The sequence below is a fragment of the Sardina pilchardus genome, chromosome 24 (genome assembly GCF_963854185.1).
Source record: "Sardina pilchardus chromosome 24, fSarPil1.1, whole genome shotgun sequence".
In the NCBI taxonomy this organism is placed as follows: domain Eukaryota; kingdom Metazoa; phylum Chordata; class Actinopteri; order Clupeiformes; family Clupeidae; genus Sardina; species Sardina pilchardus.
The window spans coordinates 12,198,837-12,223,852 of record NC_085017.1 but is presented as its reverse complement, the minus strand read 5'-3'; the positions used below and the strand labels follow the sequence as shown (position 1 = coordinate 12,223,852).

Genomic DNA, 25,016 nt, shown 5'->3' with positions numbered 1-25,016 from the left:
GGGACTCTTTTCCTCCTACAAAAGAACAGCGCCTCGCTGCCCATATCCCCCCACTAAACCAGATGAGGACCCAGCGAGGAAGCCCCGAGCGGGAAGCAATATTGCAGCAGCCCAGTGCAGTGGCTCTGGCTCTCCTCTCCTCTCCTCTCCTCTCCTCTCCTCCTCTCCTCTCCTCCTCTCCTCTCCTCCTCTCCCCGTGTGGAGCTAAAGCAAATTCGAGGGAGGGTTTGGAGGAGAGATTGATTTATGCTCTGCGGCACATTCACTGCTCCTTTTCCAAGGGACTGTGGCCCATCCATAAAACACCGAAGCGTGGTGTGTGGTGTGTGTGTGTGTGTGTGTGTGTGTGTGTAAGGGGTAAGATGTTGGGCAGGATTTTTTTTTTGTCACCAATCTCTTGGCGAGAGTGTGTGGGTTTGTGTGGGTGTGTGTGTGGGTGGGTATATTTTGTGTGTGTGTGTGTGTGTGTGTGTGTGTGGCAGCTGAAAGTGCGCTGAGTACCAGTGTGACGGGAAATACTACCCCCTCTAAGCCTTCAATGGGGAATCACAAAAAGAAAAGGAGAAAAGCGTTACTGATGGATGTTGGCTTCCGATTTGTGTGTGTGTGTGTGTGTGTGTGTGTGTGTGTGTGTGTGTGTGTGTGTGGCGGGGGCATTGGCAGAGTACCAGAGGGGGTTTGCCACCAATCTCTTGCCGAGTTCGTCCTAGTTTCTCAGGTGTCACTTTGTCCACAGTGATGAGTCTGCATTTTTCTGTGTGTGTGTGTGTGTGTGTGTGTGTGTGTGTGTGACTAACTGCTGAGCCTCTCCCGGACAAATCTGTCCTGCAGCAACTGATCCGAGCAAAGCCAATGATGACCTGTCAGTGTGGCCATGCTAGCGGAGAGGAAGGGGCAGGAGCAGCCAGGAAGTGACCGATAGGAGTAATGAGCGGAGTAAGCCACGGCAGGAAGTGACCGATAGGAGTAATGAGCGGAGTAAGCCACAGCAGGAAGTGACCGATAGGAGTGATGAGCGGCGTAGCCACAGCAGGAAGTGACCGATAGGAGTGATGAGCGGCGTAGCCACGGCAGGAAGTGACCGATAGGAGTAATGAGCGGAGTAGCCGCGGCAGTCCGGCAATGGCGCTGCCCATCACCCCATGTGCTCTGGACCGCTGCATCGTGCTGCCACCTGTGTGGAGCTTTTCCACCGCAGGCCCCCCGTGTGATCTCCACTGCAGGCATTCTGTGCTTTTTGTCCTTCCTTTCTTGCCGTAGCGGTACCTGCGTATGAAGAACGAGCCTTGCAACTGCGCTTACTCCTGACCTGGGGGATCTCATCAAGCGCTTTACCATGTTATGCTTCACATTCAACCCCCCCTCACACACACACACACACACACACACACACACACACACACACACACACACACACAGAGGCGGCCAGGTGAGGCGCCAGCCTTGCACACGGGGAGCAGTTTGGGTTTCAGCGTCGTGCTCAAGGGCCCCATGACAGGGTTGTGAGGAGCTGAGCTCACACAGGCACACACACACCACTCCTCTACCTCCTGAGCCGCCCAGTGGCAAAAGAAACACATTTTCACTCTAGCAACGTTTCAATTCAATTTATATCAATATTACATTTCCGGCCATTGATGTGATATTACCTCAGTGTCCGAGATTGATCTACAACCAACAGTGTAGAGATTTCACATTTCAGTCAACCTGAGCATGTGTTTGTTTTCAACCTCGTTCACCGCTATAATTGCTGATTTAAATAAGGGAATCCATTTATTGGTGAATTCTGAATGTGAGTGTTCAGTAATATTTTCCAATAAATACTCACACACCATCACTCCGGTATGCAATTACACACTGTAATCAATTGGCAGAAAATAACATGCATCAGAGACAGCAAGAGCGCGTATTAGCATAATACGAGGAATGATTGTGCTTCTGATCTGATGTTTGTTTTGTTTCCTTCTCCGCGGCACATCACGTCTGTGGAAGGAGAGCCGTCCACATTACACATGCGAGTCACAAAGGGAAGAAATGAAGGCTGTGCCAGTAGACCTTTCTAATTACTAAACGCAGACCCATTTTCTTCCTTCAGTGGAAATATTCCTAGACACAGACACACACACACACACACACTCTCTCGCACGGCCGGGCCGATCGACGAGGCCTCTGAAGCGTGAGAGTGTTGCGCGGGCGGCTGTTTGCCATCTAAACAAAAGCACACGTGTGGCAAAGAGCCGCTACTCCTTCCACCGTCACCAATCGTGCGTGCCCGACCGTGCCATCCGACTACGGAAACATCTGGAAATAATCAGCCTTTTTCAAAAATACAGAAAGAGTCCGGGGGAAAGAGTTCGGGGGAGAGAGAGAGAGAGGAAGGGAGAGAGACAGAGAGTCAGAGAGAGAGAGAGAGAGAGAGAGAGAGATGCATATCCATGTGCAACCGCTTGGTCAATGGTGTGAGCATATGAGAGCAGATGAGTGTAATTTTCCGTGCCAGGTGTTTTGCATGTCATTTGCCTTTGAGCTGACCGCTATTCTTTTTTCCTCCCTCTCCAATTCTCCCTCTGTCTTCACATTCCCTCTTTCTCCCATCTATTACTCACTCATATGGCTTTCACTCCCTCATTTACTCCATCCCTCCCTCCTTCCCTCTCTCACTCACTCACTCACTCACTCAATCCCTCATACACTCACTCCATCCCTCTCTCACTCCTTCCTTCCCTCCCTCCCTCCCTCCCTCCCTCCCTCCCTTTCTCACTCCCTCACTCACTCCATCCCTCCCTCTCTCACTCACTCACACACTCACTCACACACTCCCTCACTCACTCACTCAATCCCTCATACACTCACTCCATCCCTCCCTCTCTCCCTCCCTCCATCCCTCACACACTCTCTCCCTCCCTCCCTCCCTCCCTCACACACTCTCTCACTCACTCACTCCCTCATTTGTTTTCTCTCACTCACTCTCCTTGCCTCCTTTCCCTTCTGTTTGTTTCTCCCCACCTCTCTCTCTCTCTCTCTCTCTCTCTCCATCTCTTGTTCTTTCCCCTTTTCTCTCTGTAGGTTTAACTACAGATCCACCCACTACCTCACATCCAATGGGTTCTACGAGTTCCTCAACTGGTTCGATGAGAGGGCGTGGTACCCGCTCGGCAGAATAGTCGGGGGCACAGTGAGTATTCGCTCCTGGCAACGCTCGGAACGCTAAATAAGCCGCAACCACAACAGGGCCTCCAACAATCCTAAACAAACCCACATTTGCTGCTCAGACACATTCATATATAATAATGGTTTTGGGCACATCAGCACGGACTGTATTTAACTAAGAGTTGCAGCCTCCCCCCCCCACACAAACCGTTCCCATGTTGTGTCCTAGAAATATGATTGATGGCCTTATACATAAGGCTTAGGGTACTGAGTGCACTCTACACAACCACTCCTCTCTGTGGAGCAATGTAGGGCTATGTCTCAAACCGCCTATTTGCCTACTTCAAACACGTAGTTGAAGCATACTATATTATAGTGTAGATATTGGGACAATACTAATCATCCAGAAGTGGGCACTATGGACGGGAGCGCTCAGTGCACACGGTAACACTTTATATTAGCACACACATATTCACCAGTAATTAGCTGCTTACTAACATGTATATTAGTAGCATACTAGCCATTTGTTAGTCATTATAAGTCACTAATTAATACCTTATTCAGCAAGACCTTATTCTACCCTTACTAGACCCTTAATTAAGAATTTCCCCTATGTAAGCTCCTAATTACCCCTTATTCATAGTTATTAAATAAGTTGCTGCATATGAATTATGACCTAAATATGCATGGCTCAGTATGGGGCTTGTAAGGTGGTAGTACCACAAGAACAGTTATTCGCACCGAATAGTACTTATCAAAGATGGTCTATTCAAATGGAACTTGACACTAAACCACCAGTGCTAATAGTGTACAAATAACTAATAATTAAGTCTTTGTAATGCCAAATATGTTCCCTATTCTAAAGTTGTGTCTTTGTTCACATTTAATTCACAATTCATTTGGCACCATGTGTTCCCTAAACTAAAGTTGCCTCCTATTCACACTTATTAACTGTATTACAACACATAGTAGGCTACACAAGAAGCAGACAGCTAAGTTAGCACAAATACAAAATATATAATGAATACGAGATAGCGAGAAAGGCGAACCTGGATATATTTGTATGCTAACTTTCTTGGCTCCTGAGTACTCAAAAGTCTCAAACGCAAAACTATTTTTTTAAGTGTGAAGGGTCATATAAATAAGACTTCCGGTGTGAATAAGTTGTGGGTTTGCTATTTGGTCTACTGTATGTTGTATCAAATTCTCTGTTCTTTTCCTTACGGACAGCATCTTATTCTTCCCTACTGACCTGAAACAGCAGAGCTAAGGATTGAATCACACCAGATTTCTCCTTTAGTATGAGGCAGTATACATACATGGGGGTTAATAGTGCCAAATTATTTGTGAATTAAATGTGAACAAAGATCCAACTTTAGAATAGGGAACATATTTGGCATTACAAAGACTTAATTATTAGTTGTTTGTACACTATTAGCACACGTGGTTTAGTGTCTAGTTCAGTTTGAATAGACCATCTTTGATAAGTATTATTAGGGGTGAATAACTGTTCTTGTTGTACTACCACCTTACAAGCCCCATACTGAGCCATGTATATTTAAGTCATAATTCATATGCAACAACTTATTTCATAACTATGAATAAGGGGTAATTAGGAGCTTACATAGGGGAAATTCTTAATTAAGGGTCTAGTAAGGGTAGAATAAGGTCTTGCTGAATAAGGTATTAATTAGTGACTTATAATGACTAACAAATGGCTAGTATGCTACTAATATACATGTTAGTAAGCAGCTAATTACTGGTGAATATGTGTGTGCTAATATAAAGTGTTACCGTGCACACTAGCAGTTTACTGACGGAGGTATGTGGTTTGGGACACAGCCCAGGTCTGTGCTCCCCAGTATATGTAAATTAATGTAGTCCAGTCAGGCAAAGCTAGTGTGTATTTGTAGCATAGGTCACACACATTGGTACAATACAGGACATGACATAAGACACACACATTGGTACTATACAGGACATGACATAAGACACACACATTGGTAATACAGGACATGACATAAGACACACACATTGTTAATACAGGACATGACATAAGACACATAATACAGGACATGACATAAGACACACACATTGGTAATACAGGACATGACATAAGACACACACATTGGTAATACAGGACATGACATAAGACACACACATTGGTAATACAGGACATGACATAAAACACACACATTGAATACAGGACATGACATAAGACACACACATTGGTACTATACAGGACATGACAAGACACACACATTGTTAATACAGGACATGACATAAGACACATAATACAGGACATGACATAAGACACACACATTGGTAATACAGGACATGACATAAGACACACACATTGAATACAGGACATGACATAAGACACACACATTGAATACAGGACATGGTGGAGCAGAGCTAGTTTGTCCACCTGCTAAGCGGTCAGCGCAGGTTTGGTCCCTGATGCCGAGGACAAAGGCGTCTACTGGTTTGGTTCCTGATGCCGAGGACAAAGGCGTCTACTAAATCCCTCTCCTGCTCACCCTTAGGAAAGAGAAGGTGAAAGTGCTGCACAAACATCACAGAGAAATCAGAAATAAAACAAAAAGTGTGCAGTAAAAACAGCTGAAAGGCCATAGGACATGGAAATATGGAAAAAAGGGAAGAGTGCATTAAAACAGTGAGTGAGTGAGCGAGGCCAGGGAGGTCCAGCTGGGTCTGGTTGCTGTGATCTGTCACCGTCCCCTCCTGTGGCCCTCTCTGCCTGGGGGAACAGGTTGGGTCACCCCCCCCCCCCCCCCCCCCCACCTCCCACGGTGGTGGCTCCTCGGTGGCAGCTGTCTGCGCTTCAGAAGCCCACAGCCCTGACTGCTGCTAGAGCTCCATGTGTGTTAAGGGGGGAAGGGTGGTATAACAAACAACTTCATAAAATGCAACATTGATTTCCACGTTGGACTACAGTAGTTCCCCATTTTTTCCGCAGTCCTCCTTGTTTTTTTGTTCCCGTTTATTCATTTAGCCAAACCTCTGGCAAAGCACCCTTGTGCAACTTTTGGTCAACAGGGGGGAAACATTTTCTAGCTGAGGAGTGTTCTCTGTTCCCTGCTCAGCAGCTGAAGGTGTAATGCCTCCCATCAATAACTGACGTCATCGAAAATGCTGCCCCACTGCTTCCCAGAGTCTCTCTCTCACTCGGTTGCATTTTCGATATAGCCAAGGGCACACATGGCGTCAGAAAGAAATAAAGTGAACAGTGGCAGTGAGCGAGGATATTATATTCAGCTGGATAGCCCCAGTGGACTGCTGTGGCAGGCTGGACTGTTGGTGATGTATTGTGCCCACAAAGGATGCTTTGCTGCTGATTTTGTTTTTGATTGTAAATAGACTTGGTTGTTGATAGGCCGCTGTGGGGAACTCCCCCAGCACTAGGAATTAGATGTTCTAGACATTCTATGATGTTCTGTATTGTATGCAAATATTAAAGAACCTTGTGAAGAGCTATGCACACCAGCGACGACATGACAGTGCAGCACTCCACTCTCAACATTAACTGCATTAGATTCCATTGTCAATTAGATTCCATTGTTCCCAATGCAGCTTCATTCACCTGCAGCGTACTTTGCCGCCGACGCTGACGTGTAGATTACGGTTCAGCTCTGTTTTGTCGGCGCAGCTCCATGAAATGCGTCGTTCATGCTGTTAAAAACGTCGGGCGCTGATGTGCGTGGTGCTGTAAGTGCACCGTGAACTCGTGTTGCCGCCAGGCTTTCTTTCTGCAATTCCCTGTGGATTAGTGGACGATTTGCGTAAATGATTAGCCAATCATGAGGACACAATGGACAGCAGGCCAGAGTGCTGCTATCAGTTTCCCCTCACAGGTGACGCAGGCCTTCGGAGGGTCACTACTCAGCCGCTTGGCACCGACTCAGGCTCGTACTAATAGGCAGAGCGGCCATGGCAGCTATCCCACGATGCTTTGGGGTTTTCTCGGGCCAGCAGTTGCTCTGAGACCTCCCAGTTTTTTTTCTGAAAGTCAAAGCAGACTCTCAGGATAAGACGCTATAGATTAGCTTTATGTCTGAGATCTGCTAAATGCCTCATTCTCCGATAAGATCCTGTTTTTCTTTTCGAGTGGGGAGTGCACAGATATTTGGAGGACTGCCATTCAATGAGAGGGAATAGACTGCTGTGTTGTGAACCATGGGAACCACTCTACGAATCGAAGGCAGCAGTGAGCGGATATTCATTTCCAATACCCGCCGAGGAATAACAGCGCTGCTAATTTGTTTTTTTTGTTTTGCTGGGTGTCAGCTAAGCTTTTGTTTTTTCCCCTATCTTATCTTTTCATTTTTTCTCCTGATCATATTTTTGTTTTGTTACATAATTAAACCTGAACAGAGGCTTACAGTAATGCTTACCTAAGCTATCCGGATGATAAACACGATTGAGTTTCTCTCCGAGTCGTTTGGAAAACATAATTCTGTAATACAGTTCAGTTTAGTTGTTCCTGTACTATTCCTCCGTCTGGAGTTGGCCAACTGTACCTTCTCCCAGCAAGTTTGCTAGAGGCCAGAGAACTAAAAGTACTTAGAGTGAGTGTTAGAATTCGACTGGCTTGAGTTTTATGATTGGAAAGATTTTCTGTGAGATTTTGTGAGATTTTGTGTGTGTGTGTGTGTGTGTGTGTGTGTGTGTGTGTGTGTGTGTGTGTGGTGGGGTGGGGGCAGAGTCAAGTGGTGAGTACCCCCGTCTCCAATCCAAAGACCGCTGAGAGGAGACAGGATTGGATGCCGAAGGAGAAGATTCGACCTGATTGGCTATGTGCGGGATGACCCGATGCCAACCCGGTGGCGATGAAAGTCAAACTAATCTGAAGAACCAAGCTCCCCTCGGGACTCCTGCGCCTCTGCAGCAATTTTATTCTCATTTCTGCTTTTTCACACCTGAATAGTCAATCTCTCTCTCTCTTTGTCTCTCTCTCTCTCTCTCTCTCTGTGTCCCTCTCTCTCTCTCTCTCTCGTGCATGGCAGGATTGAGTGAGTGCGGCGAATATGAGTGAGACTGAGAGCCGTTTGAAGCTTTGTGAAAACTCCATCTTTTGTTTGTCCTTTTTTTGTGCTGCGGTAGTTCTTTTCTAATCTAACTGTAAGGCTACTAATACTGACTGATTGTTTTGATCTTCAAGCCTGCACCTAGCGTATAGCTGTCAGAGTGATAGTCTCGGTAGCAATGGAGTTTACAACCTTAACATGGCATGAAAGTGCTTTCTGATGTTCGTCTGGAAGAGTCTAGCCTGGCGATTGTGGGTCTCTGCATTGTGTCGACCTTATGAATGAAGAGTGCCATTGTCCTTTTCTTTAGCACTTATTCCTTTAGCAGGCACTTTTATCCAAAGCCAATTACATACAGTATGTCAATTATATATAGAATAGAATAGAATATATACTTTTTTGATCCCGTGAGGGAAATTCAGTTCTCTGCATTTAACCCAATTTAACCGAATTAGTGAACACACAGCACACAGTGAACACACAGTGAGGTGAATCACACAACCCAGAGCAGTGAGCTGCCTGCCCAACCAGCGGCGCTCGGGGAGCAGTGAGGGGTTAGGTGCCTTGCTCAAGGGCACTTCAGCCGTGGACTGGTCGGGGATTGAACCGGCAACCCTCAGGTTACAAGCCCGAAGCCCTAACCAGTGGGCCATGGCTGCCCCGTGGAGCTATTATCCCATATTATTATATGTAAATGCGATATGAATATGAGTCATGAATAGTATCAAAAGTGTATGAAAGGGCTACATTTACTTTTCTAATTTGCATATTATGACATCACTGGTTGGCAACAACATTAGATCACTCACCTTTCAGTAAACTTGGATGTTGAATATTTGAGATTTTCTTTCTCTTTTTTTTGTTATTTTATCCACATAACAAATGAACAGGAAAACAGTAAAATGTTAACCAACATTTGTAAACTATTAGGCTACTACAGTATAACCACAAAGTCATAAAGTAGGCTAATAAATCTGGGATTATCTTGGGTGACTGTAACTTTTTAGAGCCCTATGTTTACTACCCCTGCTGTCTGTACCACTATGGACAGAATCACTTCCGTGTCAATACACAATTGCACTTATTCTTTTTTATGTCTGATTCACTACTTCCTCTAACTTTGGTCAACACATTTGGACTTGAAACAAAACTCTTGATGTCTGCCATGTAGTGGCAGAGTGAAGAGTACAAATGGACTTGGATCTATCATCTGTTTTTATTATTGTTGCTGTTTGTCAAAACGTTGCCACTTTGGCGCTTAGATGGTTAAGTGCTCAAGGGCACAGCGGCGGAAGCGGGGATTTGAAGCCACAAGTTTCCAGGCTACTGCCTGCTAGCCCAGCCTCTTAGCCTCTACGCTATCGCCGCCCTAGTGTTGATATAGCAAGTGGTGTGGTGCTTAATGGCAAACTTAATCCTGTTGTGCCTCTGAGTTCGAAAATATCTGATTTCAAATATCTCTTCTTTCCTTTCTGACCGACTTCTTGAATGCACAATTTTGCCTAATGCTACTGTAAGTTTGTCTCAGCAATCATGAAAATGCCCCTCGGCTGTAAATCATGGCAGCTTAAATACATTCATGATCCTTATCAGTGGTGATGAGCTTAATCTGACCTTCTGATTTAAAATGAACGGGTCGCACAATGTGGGTATTGTAGCATCAGACACTGTTATGAGATGCTTTGGTTGTGGAACAGTTGGAACATCTTGTCCTTGCTGGTTCAGAAAGGTCTAAATCGGATGGTGAGAGTGCCGATGCCCACAATAGCCGGTGCCAAGCGGGTAAGTCTGCTCCGGATGGGCCCAAGTCTGAGAGAGTCGTGTCTGGGATAGATAAGCCCATGGCGGCCAGAACTGGACAGGCCTGCCCCGAGGCGGTGGATTTTGTAGCGTGCCTGCTGGAGCTTGTTCTAAGCCTGCGGAGACATCCACTACCGCTTCGTTAGAATGGGCTGAGCTGGGCGGAGGAATCCACCGTGGTCGCGCCCGACTGGGCCAAATCCGGCACGGATGAGTCCGCTGTGACCGGGTCGGAGCAGTCGGAGCTTAGCACCGAGAAGAACCCGCCGACTAACCCTGCGAGGGGATAGGGCTGTTACTGAGGCCACTGCAGCTGAGCCTGTGGAGGAGGAGCTTGCTTCTGCCAGTGACTCCACCAGTTGTGACTCACACAGCTATTTACGCACTGGAAAAAGACAATGTGTCTGAATTGTTGCACGGGTAGAGTGATCCCAGGGAAACGTCTGCAGCTGCAGGAGCATCTTTTCAAGTGGGTTTGGGCTCACAAAAATAAGCCAGTTAAGGCAAGAGTTACATAGGAGATGTGTGCCACATCTGAAGGAATTTTCACAAAGCAGAAAGACAGTGCACATGGGGGCATTCCATTGGGGACATTCTATCACTGGCATGCCTTGATCGCCTTAAAACTTTTAAACAACACTTGAATAAATGAAGATCTTGCTCTTTAGATCTACCTGGTTGGCTATTCAAACTCCCGCATGGTTATGTGCAATATCAGTATCACAAATGTGAAACCCAGGAGTGCTTATTGGCATTTTAATGCTATACCTGTAGATGACGCTGACTTCAAAGAAAGCTTAATTTAAGTTTGGAACATACAGTAGCCTAGGCCTAATAGGAGCGCAGAAATAGCTTTATCCTCATCGCACTAGTGGGACTGAGAAATAAAAAAACAGGTCTGTTCTGTTCTTTGCCAATTTGTATAATGATCACCCAGAGTTTTATTTTTTTTCCAAGATCCACCTATACTTAGTGAAGATCAGTTGCAATGTTTGATGAGGACATCTCTTTAGAAGAGCAGTACAAGGCCCGACAAGATATGCGGAATGAGAGGACGCCTAGTATTGATAGTCTCTCTCTCTGTTGGATTCTGAATTGAACACGGTGTTCAGGCCTGTTCAAAGCAGGTTTTCTGGAAGTGCTAACTCAGTGTTTATATAGAAGAGAGTCACAATGCTGTCCTTGGAGCACAGAACATTCTCTCAGCCATTAGCCAGCAGGTTAAGAAAGGTCATTTCAGAGGTCATTCACAAACATACTGTGTATAATTCATTTCTTTTTTTTAAATTCAAAGTATATTTCTTGGGCTTGTCATTCCTTTAATGTGATAGGACAGTGGGCAGTGACAGGAATGAAGGGGGAGAGACAGTCAGGGTGGAGTCAGGAAAGGACCACGGGGCGGGAATCGAACCCAGCTTACCGGTGTACGATGCAGCTGTCCCAGCCAGTTGTGCCACAGCTGGGCCTGTGTAATGCATTTCTGATAACATCAACCTAATTAGTGTCTTTCACGAGATGTTGCCACTGTGTAAACAACTTCTATCAACAAACAGCTGTGCTAGCGTAGTGGGTAAGGAGCTGTGCTAGCGTAGTGGGTAAGGAGCTGGGCTAGCGTAGTGGGTAAGGAGCTGTGCTAGCGTAGTGGTTAAGGAGCTGGGCTAGCGTAGTGGGTAAGGAGCTGGGCTAGCGTAGTGGTTAAGGAGCTGGGCTAGCGTAGTGGGTAAGGAGCTGTGCTAGAGTGCAGTCGCCAGAAAAAGCTATGGGTCCTTCTCCTGGCTGTTACTGTTCTGCCGCCTGCAATGTGAAGTCCCCTTCATTAAAGGGATAATCCGGAGTGAAATGCACTTTAGATCAATTTTTCGGACTATTGGGAGTAGATACGTTGAGTTGACACCAAAATCATGTCATTCGGATGTATTTTGAGAAAGTTCGAGTTCACCGTTTTTAGCCAAAACTCGTTAGCCTGGAAGTGACCGGGGCAAGTCCTTTCGCCGCTACAAAACGCATTTTTATACCTCTTCTACTGTTCCAACCAACACTACACTTACGTGGTAGTGAGTAGAGGGTCCCTAAAGCCAAACCGAAGTATCCCTACGTCTTTATGTGGTCGGATAGAGAGTCCAGAATGAATTTAATCGAGTCAGTACCTTTCCGGAAATGTCACTGCTGCAGCTAGCAACGCGTTAACAACATTTTAATAACATTTCCGGAAAGGTACGGACTCAATTAAATTCATTCTGGACTCTCTATCCGACCACATAAAGACGTGGGGATACTTCGGTTTGGCTTTAGGGACCCTCTACTCACTACCACGTAAGTGTAGTGTTGGTTGGAACAGTAGAAGAGGTATAAAAATAGCGTTTTGTAGCGGCGAAAGGACTTGCCCCGGTCACTTCCAGGCTAACGAGTTTTGGCTAAAAACGGTGAACTCGAACATTCTCAAAATACATCCGAATGACACGATTTTGGTGTCAACTCAACGTATGTACTCCCAATTAGGGTTGGGTATCGTTTGAATTTGAACGATTCCGGTTCCGATTCCGATTTGTTGTTTCGATCCCGGTTCCTAACGATTCTCGATTCCGATTCTTTTAAGAGGCAGGGTCAAAAAGTTTAGGACACCAGTATTTTAATAAGCTAGCTAACGGTCTTTCTGAATGAAATAGTCTGACCTTCTCCATCAATTTTAACTTTACTATGACTTTCTCACAGGACTGTTTTGAACTACAATATAAATAGCAAATCTATGAACTTGAATATAAATATTATAATGTAATGAAACCTCATGAAAACACATTTAGGCTACACATGTGTATGATGCCGCAGATACTTAAACATGTTGTCTTGCTCCCACTCGGCTAACCTGGTGCAGAATAGCAAATAAACAATAAAAAGCAACTTATGAGGGTAAGGCCTATTGTCACAAGTTTTGGGCAAGGTCCATTGGCTATATAGTTACAGTTGCGAACACTTCCGGTGGATGCTTCTTTGTTGGTGTTCAGCGGTTTCATCTTCCGGTCAGCGTACTGAGAATCGATACTAGGTATTGAAATTTCAACTTTTGAACGATTCCGGGTATATTGGAAAGCCGGTTCCGGTTCCGATCGATTCTCGATTCTCGATACCCAACCCTACTCCCAATAGTCCGAAAAATTGATCTAAAGTGCATTTCACTCCGGATTATCCCTTTAAGACAGATACATGAACACGTTAAAATAGGGAAGTCCCCTTCATTAAGACCAGATACAAGAACATGTTAAAATAGGCTCATCAAGCTCATTCTCATTGCCAACAATCTTGCTGCATCTTCTCTATGGTGGCACAAACTAGCCTGCATTAAACCAAACAGTTTCTTGCCTAGCATATCAAGCTCTTTTTGACTTTTTCCCTTCCTTTTTCTGGGACAAATATGAGGGGGATAAGGGCTTTGTGCAAAGATCAAGCAGAGCTGCCATTTTCTGTTTCATGTTTTTACAGAGATTCTGAAAGGGTCTGAAAGACCTGCTGTGGAGATACTATTGGCAAGTTTAATTCCCCCTTAAAGAACAGCTGGGAACACCTGGAGCAAACAGGTGGCTAATCAGAGATTTCAAACAAGCAAGAGAACAACACATCACATTTCCATTAGTGTGTGAGACCAGATGAGACTAGATGAGTGTGAAGGGTTTATATTAGAGACCAAGGGCTGAATGGAGATCGTTTTGAATGATTTTATGGCTAATCCTGTTTCAAAGCTTGTGTTGTTGTTTTCAACAAACACTGAACTGAGTTCGAGAGTTGACACCCCATGGACGAGTAATTTGTTCTGTGATCGATGAGGAAATAGCTTTTTGTTTGGTCAGTCTTTTGCTGCCTTTAATTATGGATTTCACCGATGTCTAGTTTTACGTTTTATGCCCATCCCTCTTAAATGTCATGTCAAGCGTTATTTTCCATCCATTACTTTGCCGTATATTTTTTTATTTATTTTAATTTGAGAGCACATTCTCTGGATTTTCTCTCACTCTCTTTGATTCTCTCTTTCTCTCTCTCTCTCTCTCTGTCTTTTGCTCCTACACCCACATACACACACACACACACACACACACACACACACACACACACACACACACACACACACACACACACACACATAATACTCACGTGTTCTCACCTCCTCTCTTTTCCCCTACACACTCAGAGTGCTATGGGCAGGAGAAGGCTGTGACAGCCCATATTAATTGTCCGCAATAGCGCCACCCTCCACCAATCCCACTCGACTCCCCCCATCACCCTAAGACTGGTTGCAGTGTTTCAAAGACAGACGAGCTTATATCCGTTAATGTGACAGAACTCGCCTCTCTTCTCCCAGGTCCCTCTGTCTCTCACTCACTCTCTTCCTCTCTCTCTCTCTCGCTTTCCTCTCACTCCATCTCTCTTTCTCTCTCTCTCTCTCTCTCTCTCTCTCTCTCTCTCTCTCTCCATCTCTCTCTCTCTGCATCTCTCTCTCTCTGCCTCTCTATCTCTTCTCTCTCTCTCTCTCTCTCTCTCTCTCTCTCTCTCTCTCTCTCTCTCTCTCTCTCTCTCTCTCTCTCTCTGGACCCCGTCGGGGGAAGACGCGGCCTGTCTCCTCTATGCTCCAAAGGCATAGATAACCACGGCACAGTGAATTAATGTGACACTCCCACAATACTCCCTCTGTCAGCCTAATAATAAACTCGTCTTTGTTAGGGCACAGGAGTCCGAGCTGTCCCATTATTCTCCGTCATCGCACGGCCTGTGGGGGTGAGACATGAAACCCGTTTAGAGGGCAGCTCGTATAGTAGAAAAGAGAAAACCAAAACGACAAAGAAATAAAAAAGAGATTGCGAAACCTGACCTGTTCTCTCCGGAGGCGAGTTAGAGGTTGGTATAGCAACTTTATTAATGGAGCAGGCTAATTTGCGGCAGCAGGCGTGCTGATGCGCTTGTTAAAAGTCTGGACTGTCGGCGAGATGAACCAAGGAAGCCAAATGGTGCGGGCCTGTCAGACGCATGTCTGCAAAATTGCCTCTGCTGAGTCCTACATAAAATCAAACTTTAATTGGGCTCTTTTCGGGGGCAAAGTGCCTAGCTAGCTCTATTCCCTGGCCATGAATAAGACATGGCTTTGATCTAGCGGGGCGACTGAGCATCACTCACAATTGCCTTGTCAGTGTTTGCGACGTGGCCATTCAAAGCCCTGGGATGTTGTTTTTCGAATGCATTGTTTTTAGTGCCAACCCCATGCAGTTTTATGTTGCTGTGTTAAGTCTGTTGTCACTCCATTAAAAAGAAAAGCATTTACGCCGTTTCCTCTATTCGACTGAAGTTTATTGCTTATGTGAGAGATTAACAATTGTTTTCTCTGCAGCACCCCATTCAGACCCTCTCCACGCAGTTAATTAAGGACATGAGAATGGAAATTATCTCAGTGCAAAGACCATATGACACTATTGTGTTTTCTTCCCCCTTCGCTCAAACATTGTTTTTTCTCCAAGTGCATTGTCTCAATGACATTCTGCTCACATTCTTGCAATACAAACTATAAACCATCTTTGCCTAACCCAACTTGCAGAGTCCATCTGTTGAATAAATGCATAGCCGCATGCATACATTTCCATAATGAACACGGAGAGCTATACCCTGTGGTTGTCAGAACCGTGGTTCTCACTGCCTGCCTTGGCTGTTTGGAAGACTTCACCCCGCAATGGGGTCATCGTTTGTGGGTAGAGAAGAGCAGTGATGTAGGCAACCCCTGGAGATCTGGACGACTGTCCAGGCTGGGGTTGTTAAGGGTCATTGCCTATAGAGAGAGAGAGAGAGAGAGAGAAGCATTCGACTTGTATACTTTCCAGTAAAAACTATTCCGTTGAAGTCGGTTTTGAGGTGATGAAATGGGATTTTCTATTATCTCTATATTCTGTGTATGTCTTTTATTTATTTAATATTTTCCTGTTGTCTTTGCCTTTTTTCCGTCTATCCCAGTGTTACATGAAAGGATACGTACCCAGTTAGCCGAGAGTTAGTTTACAGTGGGTACGGGTTGAGAATGCACCTTCTCCCGCGGGACTCCCGAAGAGATCCCGCAGTGCGTCAAGCCGATTTTTTTCGAGGCTAAGGCTATGTACCCAAACAACCACCAGGTGGCAGAAAGTTTCAACTGCATTTAATGATGAAGACCGCATATCCGTCAATAGTCGACTCCTTAATCTCACTGAATCATTAAAATGAAGGTGATGACTGGCGAAATTATTCAAACGACACTTCAATGAACCATTGTTGAAATGAATGAAAATGGTTATAGAAATCGTCTACAGCCAGCGTTATAAGAAATATATAAGTAATAGTTAAAGTCTTCTTCCGTATTAAACAGATAGCCTACGGGACGCTCTTTGTTCCGTAGGCTATTTTAAGGAACTACTCAATGCACACACACTGGGTAAACTGGCGCGCTACAAACATTAAAATGTCAAATCATATTTATTTCTCTTTGTCGCCATGATATTGGGGGAAACGCGGAGAGGCGAGATGGTCAGTCCTCGTATTTGTTCTTCGCGTTTCGTTATAAGAAATATATAAGTAATAGTTAAAGTCTTCTTCTGTATTAAACAGATAGCCTACGGGACGCTCTTCGTTCCGTATTTTAAGGAACTGCTCAATTCACACACACTGGGTAAACTGGCGCGCTACAAACATTAAAATGTCAAATCATATTTATTTCTCTTTGTCGCCATGATATTGGGGGAAACGCGGAGAGGCGAGATGGTCAGTCCTCGTATTTTTTCTTCGCGTTTCGTTATAAGAAATATATAAGTAATAGTTAAAGTCTTCTTCTGTATTAAACAGATAGCCTACGGGACGCTCTTTGTTCCGTATTTTAAGGAACTACTCAATGCACACACACTGGGTAAACTGGCGCGCTACAAACATTAAAATGTCAAATCATATGTATTTCTCTTTGTCGCCATGATATTGGGGGAAACGCGGAGAGGCGAGATGGTCAGTCCTCGTATTTTTTCTTCGCGTTTCGTTATAAGAAATATATAAGTAATAGTTAAAGTCTTCTTCTGTATTGAACAGATAGCCTACGGGACGCTCTTTGTTCCGTATTTTAAGGAACTACTCAATGCACACACACTGGGTAAACTGGCGCGCTACAAACATTAAAATGTCAAATCATATTTATTTCTTTGTCGCCATGGTAGGCCTATTGGGGGAAACGCGGAGAGGCGAGGGTCAGTCCTCGTATTTATTCTTCGCGTTTCGTCATAAGAATATATAAGTAATAGTTAAAGTCTTCTTCTGTATTCTCTGCCACATTCGACAACAGCATTCAAGTTCCTTCTCAGCACGATGACGTGACTTTGCTTGCTGTTGGCCCAGATTAGAACAACATGTTCGAATTCACCAACAGGGTCGCGGCAACGTTGGTAGATACCAGTGATGCGCGGGTACGTGTCTGAACGCCCCGCCCCGCCCCGCCGTTTACAACTAACCCGACCGCAACTCGGACCGCAAAAAAAAAATATTGAAATACAGGACCCGACCCGCTTCCCGACCCGCTTATTGTAAAAAGTAGCCTAGTCTAACTTAGTCGTAGCGTCATTGAGCTATGCAAAATTGGTATCTCATATGCATGTAAAACAATAATATAGCCTATATTGCCTAATTATATATAGCCTATAATTGCTCAGAATTTGGGAAACATGCATTTAGTCTACCTTTTTTTTGTTCCGTGTCAGCATTCATCCAAAAATGTGGCTGTTTGACTCAACATTGAACATAATTAGCCTAGGATTTTCCTATACAAATTCTGTTTCAGCCGTTCCTCACATGAATGCCTTGAAGCTCTCCCAAGCATGAAATGCAGGCATAGAATATTATTAAGAAACTCTTTATTAACGTCTTCATCAATGGACCAAAAGTCCATTGCTCCGCGATTATAAATTGCAGCGAGATGAAACCTTTATTGCACGACGTGGGGAAGAGCAGACGTGGGGCTTTCCAACGAGCCACTAGGCCTATAAGTTGCGCAAGGACGCACATATTGCATGCTCATGCCAATTGTAGGCTATATGCCTTGATGACATTAAATTAAGAAATATTTCCTGATTTGGGAAACTTTTAGTTTATTTTTCTTTCCATAATACCATTCGATCTTGCTGGAAATTATCAGACTTGAGAAACACGCATTGCATCGGCAACTTCGCTGCTCAGTAGACGATTCTGCCACTTTCTGTAGAGGCCAGCAGTTCGAGATAAAAGCTGCAGATCATAGACAGAGAAAGCATATGCTCTGAGAACAGAACACAACTGCATGTCAAGTGTAGCCGAGGGTCTGTCTACGCAGAAACAACAAGTGCATTTCTACATGTTCGTGACAAAATGTGGGGGATAGAATCGCGTTTCAGTGGGAATGCTGCAACTTATGTCTTTTTCTTCTAAAGACAATTATGTACGATATAAATGAGATTTTTTTTTTTTACCGACCCGACCAAACATGACCCGCATATCATTAAAAATATTTTTTCTTGACCCATAACCGCGGGTGACCGCGGGTGACCGCGGTCGCCCGCTCGATTTGGATCAGCCCGCGCATCACTGGTAGATACGGATGCCTGCTCTTCAGAGCCATCACCACAAAGGAGCACTAGAGCCTGGTGCAAAACCACCAACTGGGATGGATCGAAGGGCAAGCAAGCACTGCCACACAACGTCAAGACCTTTGTCAACACTAAGCAGAAAGTTTCCTACGATGGGGAGAAGTGGCCGCAAGGACTGCATCGATAAGATCAACGAATGCCTTCGCAAGCCCCGAAACCCTGGCGATACATTTTCTTTCCTTTAATTCAATAAAACATTGTTTATCTGAAGAACTTTTCCGAGGTTGTCTTGTCTACCAAATCCTAAACTTAAATAGAGTAAACATTTTATCTTATGAAAAAACTCTTAGGGGGAACAGTTAGGCAGCCCTTCCTCCATTATCGTAGTAGGACTTTAGGCAATTTATTAGAGGGGTCAAAAAAAACTAATAAAGTAGGCTAGACTAAATGTGTCACTTTAGTGATTGGCTCTTTCAAATGCAAATTAGGTGGATGGGCTTTTGAATGGGCCTGCTGCAGGTGAGAGGACAAATCCTACGAATTTATTGTTTTTAGAAAGTGCCATTATCATTGCCATATTCTCTTAAAACATAGGCTATATATTTGAAAACGAGTTGATTAAAGGCTTCTAATGGTGTCTCTATAATATGATAAAAGCAGAGATTGAGATGTGTGTTTGGAACAGTTTTTCAAATCCCCCGGGGGTATTTAGACTCCAGGGTGTTAAGCACTCATTCACAACTGTCCCATCGCTAAATGCTCTCTTGTGTTGCGTGATCACACAAGTATACCTGTCGTAGTGTGCTTTTAATTTGATATGCCTAATTATTATCTCCGCCAAGGATATAGGATGAACAAAGTCTATGGATTTGCTATCCAGTAGCCTAATAATTAGGCTATGTGCCACGTCCGATTTCGCAAGTGGTGTAGTAGGCTACATTTAAAAACAGACAGCCGCCTGTGAGATCCATTTCATGAAGAGCATTATTGTCTTGTGCGATCATTCCCCCTCCCCCACACTCGTCTAACCAGGTCACTACATTATAGCCTATATGCGGCACTGAGGACGACACGACACTTGAGCCCGACACTATGTCAATGTAAAAATGTGTGTGAGTGCGCGCTGAACCACGAATTAACATATTAACTTTTCTTTTCAGCAGACATCGCAAACATAAAAAGAATCTCAAAACAGGAAATCTTTCGTTTCTTTTAATAAATCGATGCATTTTCTTTTGATGTGTTCCGGAGAGGTTCTTCGACTAGGTTTCGAACCCCGGTCGCTGGCATACGATACCTATGCATCAACCACTTGCGCCACAACTGGATGTGAACTTCAATTGGCTTTATTCGGGAAATGTACTTGAAACGTCGCCGGTTAAAATGAACAAGCCTCCGTTTTAAAATAGCTTACACATTTCTAAGTATTCCTAGCATGTAAATGTTGCCAAAATGTCCATCTTGTCCATCTCTTTCGTCTTCGCCTTGACGTTGACAATAATAGCCTATTCACGGAAATGCGGTCTTGTAACCGTAATGAATTCATGAATTAATCTAAGGTTGCCTTTCGAGTAGCCTATTTCAGGTTGAATTGAAGGAAATAGTCCTTCTGATAGGCCTATAGGTTTCTAAAACCATTTTCATTCATTTCAAGAATGGTTTATTGAAACGTCGTTTGATTAATTTCGCCAATCACTTTCATTTTAATGATTAAATGAGACGGATATGCGGAGCATTTCTCTCCCTCTCCGTTGACCAAAACGTTGCTCTGGCATCTCTGCTGGACTGACTGAGTTATAGGCTACGTCGAGTGAGAGAGCTGTGAGGTAGGCTGTAAACATTCGAAAACTCAGGCGGTCTATGTTGCCCCCTTGCGGTTGCAGTTTTCCCGATGCTTCGGGAGTCCCGATGTGCGGGAATGAAAGGAGCATTCTCAACCCGTACCATCTGTATACGTAGCTAAAAGGGAGTTGTAGACCCTCTCAACAGCATGAACATACAGTACAGCTGCGTTCCTAAGGCATCTCCAGTTGCACAGTTACTGTAACTAATGGCAACTTGGGGATAAAGAAAACTGTAAAAAAAAAATTAAAAAAAAGTTTTAAAGTAGACATTTTATAGAGCATGATGCTAAAGTCAGAAACATTTTTATTTCAAAGTATCTAAGTTGGTTTTGAACATTTCAACCAGAAACTGATTAGGAACAGATTGAAAGAGAGCTGAGGGCAAACACTACTTTCATTCATCATATGCTACCAGCCTGCAAAGCTCTTTCTGGGAACCTCTTGCCTCTTGCCTCATGCCTCATGCTCATCATCTCTACAGAAGGTTCTGCTAAAGCACGCAACTTATGCTGGTCACTTGATTTAGCTGGTTTTAGCTGGTCTTTGCTGGTATAGCTGGTTAGGCCACCAGGTGGGGATGTTGGTGTGGCCATCTGAGGAAGCTGGTAATGCAGGTGTGGCCTGTCTGCCGTGTGGGATACAGCTGGTGTAAGATTGTCGACATGCTGGTGACCAGTCTGCCAAGCTTGACGCTGTTGGTGTAAGATGGCCATGCTAGGTTGCTAGAATGACCAACATAAGCTGGCATGGCCAGTTAAACCAGCAATGTAGACCAGCAACACCAACTAAAACGACCAGCTTGAGGTGGTACGACAAGCAAAACCAGCTGAATTACCATCGTAAGCTGAAGGTATGTTTTTGCAAGAGTTTTGCTGGTCTAGCTGGTCAACCATCATAGAGTGGTCAAACAAGCTGGTTAACCAGCAAACTTCCTTAAGCTGTTCAGGCTGGGTTTTTTTTTTTCATCAGGGAAGTCACATTTCCATTTAGAATCGTGGGGTAGACACATATTGAAATAATCATTTTACAACCCATGTTGTTGCGTATGTTTGAGTTTGGTATGAAGCCAACAGGATGTGCACTATTCCTTTTTATAGAGCTATGTGTAGTGTTCTCTCTAGGAAAAAGAGGGCAAAGTAAATTGATTTTGAGGTAATACGTCCCAGCTCTGAGGATTGAACATTACTCCCTGTGTTAACACTGAATGCCTGCATTCTGTATAATTTCCACACAAATGGACATGTTAATATTCATTCACAGGCAACCATGAAGAAATGTGCAATAAATAGGGCTGGGTAAGGCAGCATTAATGGAAAAAAAGGACTTTTCATCCTATCATGTGGGGTTAGGCTCTGCAGCCTTTTATTTAAAGCACAATGAATTTGGGGGTGAATGTTTTTAAAAAGCCTACAGGCTTATTCTTGGCGCTGTTTGCTTTTCATTGCATATTAACATATCTGTCTGGAGGTAAGTGGCCCTGGGGTGGAGGTTAGGGCCTGTTTTTACCAACCAACAGGCCGTCATTGGAGTTAGCAGTACAGCTTGCTCTTTGGCACATTGTGGTGGTTGTGTTGTCAATTAGTTGTTTTCAGACTGTGAACTCTCAGCATGTCTTAGCTACTCCACACCTCTGACACTGACACCACTAACTGGTCAAACACACACACACACACACACACACACACACACACACACACACACACACACATCTGTTTTCATTGCTCTCGCTTGCACTTTGGCAGATTTAGTCCTTTTAACTGACTCTCAGAAGATCTCCTGTAGTATCTTTGGTTATTCTTCCATTAGAGGAGCCTTTGGATAAAAGCATGGGATAAAAAAACACCTTGTGATTCCCACAGTGAAACTGCTATTGAATGCATGGGTGGACCCCAAGCGCCCTGCCCTCACAGGCCTTTAAGGCTGGGAGATGGGCAATATCTGAACAGGGGGCCATGGACCACTGACAGAGACCATCTGTACTAAATGTCTACTAGTGTGGTGTAATGTAGTGTGATGTCGCAATCTGAACTAATGCAATTAGCTAATCGCAACAACAGCAGTTATTCGTCCATCTTTGTCCCAATAGTTACTTTTTATATATTCGTGTCATCCTCCTCAATGTTAAACAGACCGTAAAACTCACCTAACATGAGTTCTGTGCTTCTCATGCACTAGGCATGCATGCTCACCAATCAGAAATGGACCAACCTAAAGCAAAATGTGGAGTATCGAACTTAAGGTCGACTTTCAAATGTTCAAATGTTATCACAAATCAAATCGCAATTTCTGTCAGAAAAATGGCTTGCCAACTAGTTATGTTCCCCTAATCGTGCAGTCCTAAAGTCCCTCCTCTTGTCTCCTGACCTCTCCTGACCTCTCCTGACCTCTGCTGTCTCTCTCTCTCCCCTGGCCGTGCGCTGCAGGTGTACCCAGGTCTGATGGTGACGGCGGGCCTGATCCACTACGTGCTGAACCTGCTCCACATGACGGTGCACATCCGCGACGTGTGTGTGTTCCTGGCGCCGGTGTTCAGTGGCCTGACGGCCATCTCCACCTTCCTGCTGACGCGCGAGCTGTGGAACCAGGGGGCGGGGCTGCTCGCCGCCTGCTTCATCGCCATCGTGCCCGGGTACATCTCCCGCTCCGTGGCCGGCTCCTTCGACAACGAGGGCATCGCCATCTTCGCCCTGCAGTTCACCTACTACTTATGGGTGAGCGTGTGTGTGTGTGTGTATGTGTGTGTGTGTGTGTGTGTGTGTCTGTGTATGTATGTGTGTGTGTGTGTGTGTGTGTGTGTGTGTGCCACATTTGTCACATGTACACACACAGGGGCATCTCAACAAAACACAATATCGCGGATAAAAGTTTATTGCCCTGTCAAGACGAAGACTGAGAGATTAAAGACTCGGGAAACCTTTGCCGGTGTTATTGCTTAACAAGCTCATTAGAGCTCATCTCAGGTCGACATTTCTGAATTATGAATCCCTCATTCCAATAGTTTGAGATAGCCTACTGGACTTGAGATATGAGCCGAAAGTCCCAATCATTAAGATTAACATCATTAAGATTAAAACAAAAAAAAAATAAGCCTTGAAATATTTCACTTTATGTGTAAGGAATCTAGAATATATGAAAGTTTGACTTTTGGAATGTAATATTGTGTGCAGCTGGAGGTGTCAGATAGCATTGCTGTGATGGCTTTGATTGCAAGAGGCATTCATCCATGAGTTTATAGTGATATTGATCCCGACCTCCACCTTATCGGGGACTTGGCCTGGCGGATCATTTTGATGTTGCTTAAACTCATTCTGACAGCGGGTTCAAAGGATCCGATAAGCTTGAGAAAGGTCCTTATTCACTGCTGTTATTTTTATATTTTTATGAAAAGTCATTAAGGCATGTCCAGCTCTGCAGGCCAGCCCAGCCTAATCAAATGCAATCATCTGCCGGCGGGATGACCTGTCCGTCCCTCCGTCTCCTCATAAGTAGAGCAATCATTACACCGCGAGCCTTCATGATCCTTTCATTCCCCCTCTCTCTGTCCATCTCTCTTTCTCTCTCTTTCTCTTTCTCCCTCTCTGTCTCTCTCTCTCTCTCTCTCTCTCTCTTCCTCGCTCTCTCTCTCTCTCCTTTCTGCGCTCCACTGAATCATTGATCCCTCGGTGGGAGGGCAGAGCTGCATCTTTGGCGTGGTACATGTGGCAGGCCCGAGGCAAGAGGCCCGGTGACATTTCAGAGCATAATTGAAAATCAGCCCCCAATCACGGAACTCACCTCCTCCTCCTCTTCCTGCTCCTCCTCTTCCTCCTCTTCCTGTGTTATCACCATCATCATCATCATCATTCATCGGAGGTGCTTCCTCCATCACTGGTTCTAAATCTAGGCTCAAAACACACCTTTCCTACCTGACATTCCTGCCCTCTTATGATTGGTTTATCTGTATTCATGTATCGTCCTTTTCTGTAACACCCCCCTACACACACACACACACACACACACACACACCACACACATACACACACACACACACACACACACACACACACACACACACACACACACACACACACACACACACACACACACACACTGAGATGAGATTGCACTATGTACACCTCTTTTGGTCAGTGTAAACTGTGTTTTAAATGTGCTTTATATAGACATTTTGCTTACTTGCTATCATCAACATCCATTTGATCCTTTTTATTCTATCATTTCCATCTCACCCTCTTTATCTGTGCGGAACACCTCCTTCTCCTCCGAGGGGGCTGGTGACCCCACCCCTGTATGAGTCAGCTTTCTTTTCATTTTATCGCCGAGTCATTGTACCCATTCATCATGCCGTTAACATTTGCCTTTCCCTCACCCCCCACCACCCCAGCCCTCACCCCCCCCCCCCCCCCCCCCAGCCCCCAACCCCCAGCGTGTAGACATGAGCGCTCCCCCAGGAGAATGCAATAACTCAGCTGTACTCCAACGGCGCTGCACCTGTGATCTGCACAACGGCAGCAGAGTTGAATCTAGTGTCATCTGGCCTTATCTGGGCTGTGGCATATGGTGACTGGTGGCTG

The 25,016-nt window shown here is 44.8% G+C and overlaps 1 protein-coding gene across 1 annotated transcript in view; it reads left to right on the top strand.

Moving 5' to 3' along the window:
• The window catches only part of LOC134072272 (dolichyl-diphosphooligosaccharide--protein glycosyltransferase subunit STT3B-like), a 125,170-nt gene that overhangs the window by 50,432 nt on the left and 49,722 nt on the right, over window positions 1-25,016 (top strand). The window contains exons 2-3 of the mRNA XM_062528867.1: window positions 3,067-3,175; window positions 22,869-23,156. Coding sequence (XP_062384851.1) covers window positions 3,067-3,175; window positions 22,869-23,156 — 397 coding nt within the window. The remainder of the gene's footprint in view (window positions 1-3,066; window positions 3,176-22,868; window positions 23,157-25,016) is intronic.